Source organism: Buceros rhinoceros, unplaced genomic scaffold, assembly GCF_000710305.1.
Source record: "Buceros rhinoceros silvestris isolate BGI_N320 unplaced genomic scaffold, ASM71030v1 scaffold13452, whole genome shotgun sequence".
Lineage (NCBI taxonomy): Eukaryota > Metazoa > Chordata > Aves > Bucerotiformes > Bucerotidae > Buceros > Buceros rhinoceros.
In genome coordinates, this window is record NW_010397231.1 from 1 (window position 1) to 7977 (window position 7977).

The 7977-nt window shown below is 55.1% G+C and overlaps 1 protein-coding gene across 1 annotated transcript; it reads left to right on the plus strand.

The window, feature by feature from the left end:
* Positions 1 to 858: 858 nt before the first annotated feature.
* Positions 859 to 4063, plus strand: NGB (neuroglobin; the record flags this gene model as incomplete). The annotated part of the gene is made up of 3 exons (XM_010146183.1): positions 859 to 1103; positions 2619 to 2738; positions 3917 to 4063. Coding segments are annotated over 3 exons (512 nt in total), but the record flags the coding sequence as incomplete, so codon positions are not given.
* Positions 4064 to 7977: the final 3914 nt, after the last annotated feature.

The window sequence follows — 7977 nt, forward strand, 5'->3', positions numbered from 1 at the left end:
GGGAGAGGGAGAGAGGCAGCGGGCGGGGTTTGTGCGTTTCTGCCCAAAGATTCCCCCGCCTCGTCACCGTTACTTCTGCTGTGTGAAGAGCTGCCATCTGCCCAGCTCTGGGGGATGTGTCCCAGGGACCGTCTAACCGTGCCTGACACGGCACCCTGCAGCCCCGGGCAACGCCCGGGCCGCTGGGAAGGGATTCGGTCCCCGGGCAGAGGAAGCGGTGTGCTGGGAGAAACGGCTGAAACCCAACTCCTTCCCTCTCCTAAGCAGGTTAGTGTCTCGATTGTGGGGAGAGAAAAAGGAAAAATCTATGAAAAGTTGTTTTAAAGGATGTTTGGAGAGTCGATGCCCAGCTTCTGGAGGGGGTGTAGCAGGCAGAAGCCAAACCTTGCGGAGCAGAGCTGCAAGGAGCGACAGCGGTGATAGGAGTTTTGCTGGGGGGGAGAGGGGTGGAGTAAACTAATGTACAAGGTGGAACTTGGAGGCTTTCCCTGGATTTGAGGGTTCAAGGGAATCATCAAGGAACAGGGCTGCAAGGAGCGACAGCGGTGATGGGAGTTTTGCTGGGGGGGAGAGGGGTGGAGTAAACTAATGTACAAGGTGGAACTTGGAGGCTTTCCCTGGATTTGAGGGTTCAAGGGAATCATCAAGTGAGAATGGGAAGAGTTGAGACAACCCCCAAGAGTGGGGAGAAGGGTCAGGCTGGGAGGAACTCCAGCTGTCGGGGACTGGTCCTCAGGTGCCGTAAACACGTATCTGAGAGCTGGGGCTGTGGGCTAGGGAAGTAGAGACTTCTGTTGACTCCAGGTAATCGAGCTTGCCCCAGATTAAGACTTTTCAGAACTTCTGGGTCCTTTACAGGTGGGGAGGGGATCAGTAGGTGGGGAGACAGAGGAGGGGTTGCAGGTGTACTGCTGGTTGTTCCTGGGGTGAGCAAGACTCTAGATGAAGCTGAGGAAGTGAGAAAATGGGGGTTTCTCTCTTGCTGTTGCAGGTTGTTTGACTTGGACCCTGACCTGTTGCCCCTTTTCCAGTACAACTGCAAGCAGTTTGCCAGTCCTCAGGAGTGCCTCTCCACCCCTGAGTTCCTGGATCATATCAGGAAGGTGAGAGAGAGCCTGTGGTGTGGCCAGAGCACAGCCTCTGTGGAGGAGGAAGCCCTTAGGTGATGGCTTGGGACTGTGGGGCGTCTGACTGGGGAAAGCATGGGAACTCTTCCCCTGAAATGGTAACAGCAGGGGCTTACTTACGCTGCCAGAAGGTGCTATTGCCAGGAGAAAGTGCCCTGCAATGGTGGGGAGGGGATGAGGATGCCGCCACGTTGTGGTGGGTAAGAAGCACCATGCTGATTTTCATGCCCTCATCTGAGAACGGATTGCTTTTTGTGAAAGTTGGAATCCCCCTTCTTGTGTTGTGGAAGTGCCTCAGTGAGCTCACTTCTGTCCAGACGAGGACTGAAGCCTTCTGCTTCGCCGTGCACTGACCAGGAGCTGGGCAGCGGGCCAGGCTTCCCATGGACCGGCTGCTGTGGAGAGGCTGTTGGCGTGGCTGCAGAGCCAGAAGACATCTCTTGGACAGCCTCCGGTGGGGGGTGCCTTTGCCTCCTCCTGACATGGGGAGAGGAGCCCTGCTGATGTCATCTGGAGGAGCTCATGCACGGACAGAGTTACACCTGGTGCATCAGAGACCCATCGCCGAGCCCTGACGAGCGGCTGCCCTGGGGCAGAGCACAGCCTTGGCTTGCAGATGCCTTCGCAGACTGTGTGGCTCCATCTTTAAACCAGTTTGGTGCCTCATTTGCCTGTCTGTTCCTCGCAAGGGGCTGTTTCAGGACTGCACTCCTCTGATAGCTGCAAGCTTTTTGTTATTTTCCAGCCTCTGTTTATTGGCAAAATTAAGTCTGTTTTTACTTCTGCTGTTATTGCCTTGAGTTGAAGTAGCTCTTTGCTCTTGGAGAAAATTTCCCTGTTGAAATTATAGAGCACAGTTCTATCACCTCTTGGCTTTGCCAAGCTAAGCATGCACTGGCTTTAATATCTTCCCATTTGGTGTGTCTGTTCCCTTCATCCTTCATTAACCCTTCTCTGTCCGGTTTCTACATGCTCCTGGGAGACCACAGTGGTACATGCTTTACTAGACCTTTACTAGGTCTCTTGGTGTACTGTGTGCCCCATCTCCACAAAATACCTTTGCTGATCTTAGAATTGCCTTATTCACAATTGCACCGTCTTGGCAACGGCTGGTTAGAAACCCCAGTCCTGGCGACGCCCAGGGTTCCCCAGTTGTCCTGCGGTGCCCAGAGCTGTAATGACTGCCTCAGCGTTAGATTTTAGCTTGTGACTGCCCTGTTTACGCTCTCCGGGACAGGGAGGTCAGCAGCGCTGCTTGCTGCGGCACCCCTGTCAGTGTCCCACAGAAGGATGCCGTGTGTGCTGCTGCCAGCGTGCCTCACCGATGGGACACATGAATCGCAGAAGAGCAAAAGAAAGCTCACAGGGCATCTGCTGGACTGGGAGGTGGTCAGGCAGAGAAGGGTGAAGTAGAGGGCTCAGCCTCTTTGTTCCTCTGGGAGGGCAACAGAACCCTGCTGCTCATGCCGTTCTGCCTTTGTGCTCCTGCAGGTGATGCTGGTTATCGACGCTGCTGTGAGCCACCTGGAGAACCTGTCCTGCCTGGAAGAGTATCTCTGCAACCTTGGCAAGAAGCACCAGGCAGTCGGTGTGAAGGTTGAGTCTTTCTCGGTGAGGCATCCTCTCTTGTCCCGCTGTGGCTGTGTTTGTGCAGCTGGCCTGAAGCCCTTGGCTGTCCCCATCCCTCTGTGCCCACCTTCTGGGTTCAGCTGTCTGGAGAGAAAGCTGGTGGGTTAGGGCAGTCCCCAAGCTGGTAATACCTGTGTAGTGACGTGGCTCAGTCGAGGAAACCCTTGAGCTCCCCTCATTTTCTGCCCTTCCCCAGTAAACCCAGGGATACACAAGAGAGGGGAGCAAGGCTTTTCCCCTCTTTGGAGAGATCTATAGTCTGGGGCACTGCAGTCTCCCCTGCAGTGCAGTGCTGCAGGCTCAGTGTTCGCCCTGGGCTCTTGACCTCTGGATCAAATGCTCTGGGTAAATCTCATCACACCTAGGAAAGGAAGCATCCACCTCTCTCCACGTCTGCACTGGGATGGGATGGCTGCATCTCAGCCCTTGCTTCCTCCATGGCAGTAAGGCAGGAACATCCTCACTATTCAATCCTTGCTTACTCCTCTCCTGCCTTCAAGCGCAGACAGACATGCTGGATAATGCAGCAGGGAAGGGCAGGGTGAAGGAAAGGTTTCTAAGCAATGCACGACTCCCTCCTGATACCACTGGCAGTGGTCCCCTTCGGAGGAAGCAGGGTTCCCTTTGCCTATGGTAGTGATCCCCACCAGCCCTGTGCTCAGCCTGTGGGTGCTCTCGGCTGGGGTTGCTTGCAGCTCCGTGAGGAGCAGTGCTCTGTGGCGAGGCCTGAGAGGCAGCGAGACAGACTCTGAGCATCCAGCCTGACCCAGTCTCCAGGCACCAGGGCATTGCTCAGCTCTGCTGATCTGCTGCTATGTCAGGGGGCAGGGCTGGCTACCTGCACCTGGGAGCCACAGAGGATGGATGTGTACCTCTCCTCTGGTGTGGCATACGCACACAGTGTCAGCCCTTGGTCCCTGCCTGCACTCTGCTCACCCAGAGTGTCAGGTGTGGAGCGATGGCCAGCATAGGGCAGGGGAAGGAGATGGCATGGGCTGGCTCTGGGCCCCCTCTGAGCAAGGAGGGATGGGGTAACTTGGTGCCTCTGGTGTAGGAGGAGCTGCTGCCCTGCAACGGGAGAAGTCCAAAAAGGTGGTGAAGTGAGAGAAGGGGCTGCGTTCCATCCCCCAGTGCTTGACTCCTCCCTGTTTGGTTTGCAGACTGTCGGCGAGTCCTTGCTGTACATGCTGGAGAAAGGTCTTGGCACTGCCTTCAGCCTAGATGTGCAGGAGGCTTGGAGCAAACTCTACGGTGCTGTGGTGCAAGCCATGCAACGTGGCTGGGAGACCTTCCCAGAAGGGGACTAGATCCCACCAGCCATCCCCATCCCTGACCATGCAGTGGGCCTGGGCTCACACCACGCTCCTCTCTGCCTCTCTCCACCTCTGTGCTTCTCTTTGCCCCAGCCCATTCCTATCCTCTCCAGTCACGTGTGCTCTGGGGCTCTGCCAGTAATTCCGCCTCGCTTCGACACGACTACGTCTCTGCCTTTGCTAAGGACTGCCAGGGTACTTCTCTGCAGCGAAGCCCAAGAGTGCCACAGCACAAGTACACCGCCCTGCCCCGGGTCCCTTCAGCTTAGCTGCAGCACCAGCACCCATGTACCTCCTCTGGCTTTTAGCTTGCTCGTCTTCCCTCTCGCTACCCACCCGAGTTAGATGACAGCTAGTGTAGGCCTCTCAGGATTATTTGCCCGAGATCCCGTTTGCCAGGCTCAAGACCTGGCAGGGCGCTGCTGTGTCCGGTCAGTTGTGGCACTGGTAGATTGAGCTCCCTCTGGGGGCAGGGCAGAGCAGAGGTGAGAGCTGGCCATGCAAGGCAACCATCCTCCCCAAACCTTGTGGGGACCGTTTTTCCCTCTCCCTTCACCAACGTATCACTACGGAATGGTTAATCCTGGTGCTCCCTTCTGCCTTGCCTCTTCCCCGCATGGGATCCATGGCTCTTCCTCTTGTCAGGTTGTCGCCAGCTTGGTGTGTGTCCTAGGGATGCTTCAAGCAGTGGGGTCGTGTTAACCCTGAGATAAGGCTGCTTTTAGCAGGTCTGAGCTCTTTTAGCAGGTCTGAGCTGCCAGCTGAAGTGCTTTGTGTTGGTTTGGCTACTCAGCCAGCTGAAATGCAGCAGCAGCGGTGGCTCTTTACTACTTCGTGTTAAGGAGAATGAAGTAAATACAAGGAAAAGATGTCTTAAAGTAAAAATTAAGGTTGCAGACATGTAATGGCAACAGCTTCCAGAAATCATTCTGGTTTTTCGCCAGAGGAAGCATAACTGGAATTTCTGTGCTGATGCTGTGAGGACCTGGAAAACTTCCCAGCTGTGTACAGCGCCCATCTGCAGAGCTCCTCACCAAACCTTCAGCAAACCCAGCCATACCTAAGACACAGCGCTCTGGAGCAGAGCGAGGCACCCAGACAGGTGCGCGCAGCAGTGCTGTGTGAGGACAGAAGACAGCATCTGCCAGAAAAAAAAATCCCAGGGAGTGGCTGAGAGGCAGCACTGAGTGCTCTAGGGGAGCTGAACTTGAGCACTCTGATGAAGAGTTTGTTTTCCTGGGGAAGTTGTTGTGGAACAGCTGGAACCATAGTTCCAGCCATCACTAGGATGGACACAGAGCAAGTATTCAGTTACAGGCAGCACCATTTTTTGCTGCTCCTTCAGGGCAGGAGTCCAGAGTTGCGGGCTGAGATGGTCCTGTTCTAGAGATACACATCTTCTATACTGAGATGTCCTCCCTGAGAGGGCTGCCCACTTCTCCCAGCTGCAGCTGAGGTCTCCCATCCTCGCTCCCTCTAGCTTTTCCAGCTCCTAGATTTCTTCTGTACCACATTTTGTGTGACTCCCAAGAGAACTTAACTAGTCTGTGTACCTCTTACACCCAGCTGTGCTGTTTAATAAACAACAACAGTGAGTCTCGGCCCTTTTGCTGCCTTATGCTTATTTTAATATAAAAGGCCCAAGCAAGCCAGGAAAATAAAAAGGATGACAGAAGAGGGGTTTACTGGTTTCTTGTTTTCTCTAGCTTTGGAGATACCGGTTACTGGGAGTGCTTGTGTAGTCCAGCTCGACTGACGTGAGAAGGTGTTCAGCACCAAATATCTCTCGGGAGCTTGTGTGCAGCTGAACGGGTGAGCAGCAGAGCGGCTGTCAAAGGGGTCCTGCTGCTGCCTGCTTGTAACGCTTCAAATTTAGTGATCTCTAATGGAATTAGAGCTTTAAACAATCAGCCTAAAAATCCCTTCTGTGGTTCAGCTGCTGCTTTTGTTCTTTGAGATGGCATTGGCTCTCCTGCTGCTGGTTGCCTGCAGCAGCTGAGCGTGGCCTAGCAGCTAAGTCCTGCACGGCTCCATGCAGCACCCACCCTGCCAGTGGGACTGTGGAACTGCCGCAGCAGCTCTGCCCCAGGGAGCAGCTGGCGAGGATGCACGAGGTCCTGCCTCTCCTCCTGTTCTAGCTTTGCCATGGTGGGTTTCCAGCTCTGGGAGACTTGGGCACTTAGCGAGGATGGTGTCTGGAGTAGGGGAGCCAGCTCAGGGGCTGTGATAGCATCTCCTGAGGGCTGCGAATCCCAGCCCTGCCACAGGAGAGCACGGAGAGCATCCTGGGGAAGTGGCACTGCTGTGGGCAGCAACGGGATGGGTAATGTTTGGGATGGGGCTTGTTCTGCAAGGCAAGGTGTGATTGCCAAGGGTGAAGAGAGCAGCAGAGATCTGAATGCAAAAAAACCCTCCCCGTGGTTCATTGCTAAAATTTATTTTCTGGCTCTTCCTGGCCTGGAGCACAGCTGCCAGCCTCAGGGGTGGTGGTGGCAGCCCAACCCCAGTGCTGTGGGAAGCGCCAGCACAGCATCTCCAGCAGCATCCCCATCTGCAACTCCCTGTGCAAGCGTGGAGGTTTGCCGCGGCTCCCACCAACCACCCCTTTGCCCCAGCTGCTGCCCAGTGGGGATGCTCCTGGCAGTGTCCACCACCAGCTGGCACAGCGGCAGACGCACTGCAATTGCTCGGCCCCAGCTGCGAGGGACTTCTGTCTGCACTGGCTGTAATCAAGCTAGCAGGTTTCTGATGGCCGGAGTGGTGGAGGCACAGCGTGATGGGGCTTGCACAACCTCGTTAGGCTGTGATGAGCTTCCCCGGTGAGCTGTGAACCAGGGGCACAAATAGACGCCTTGCTCACAGCTCTCTGGCACCAGCAAGGCCCTGCTTTTAGTCCTGTTGGCCACTAATTATGAACCAGGGGAGGCCTCGGTGGGGGTGTGTGATGCAGGCAGTAGGTTTTTACAATTTCCCATTTTTCACCCAAAGGGAAGCCCTCTGCGTGCTTCCTGCCCCATGCCATAAGCCAGGCTGGCTGGATAGGGCTCACCTCAGGGGAGCTCCGGAGGGGCCAGCAGGATGGACCTGCTGGAACAAATCATTCAAGTAGGAATATACCTGTCACAGAATCACATAATCTTTTTGGTTGGAAGAAACCTTTAAGATCATTAAGTCTAACTGTTAAACCAGCTCTGCCAGGTCACTGCTAAGCCACATCCCTCAGCACCACATCTACACATCCTTTAAACACCCCCAGGGATGGGGGCTCCACCGCTTGCTTCCCTGGGCAGCCTGTTCCAATGCTTCACAATCCAGTCTGTAAAGAATATCCAACCTAGATCTCCCTTGGCACAATGTAAGGCCATTTCCTCTCATTTCCTGTCACTTGTTCCTTGGGAGAACAGACTGACACTCACCTCGCTACAATCTCCTTTCAGGTAGCTGTAGAGAGCAATAAGGTCTCCCCTCAGCCTCCTCCTCTTCAGGCTAAACAGCCCCAGTTCCCTCAGCCGCTTCTCATAGGACTTGCTCTCTAGATCCTTCACCATCTTTGTTGGTCTCTTCTGGACACGCTTCAGCACCTCAATGTCCCTCTTGTAGTGAGGGGCCCAAAACTGGACACAGTGCTCAAGGTGCGGCCTCACCAGTGCAGAGTACAGGGGGACAATCACTGCCCTGCTCCTGCTGGCCACACCATTGCTGATACAAGCCAGGATGCCATTGGCCTTCTTGGCCACCTGGGCACTCTGCTGGCTCATGTTCAGGCAGCTGTCGACCAGCACCCCCAGGTCCTTTTTCCCCAGGGCACCTTTCCAGCCACTCTTCCCCAAGCCTGTAACATTGCAGCGGGTTGACTGACCCAAGTGCAGGACCCCAGACTTGGCCTTGTTGAACTTCATACCACTGGC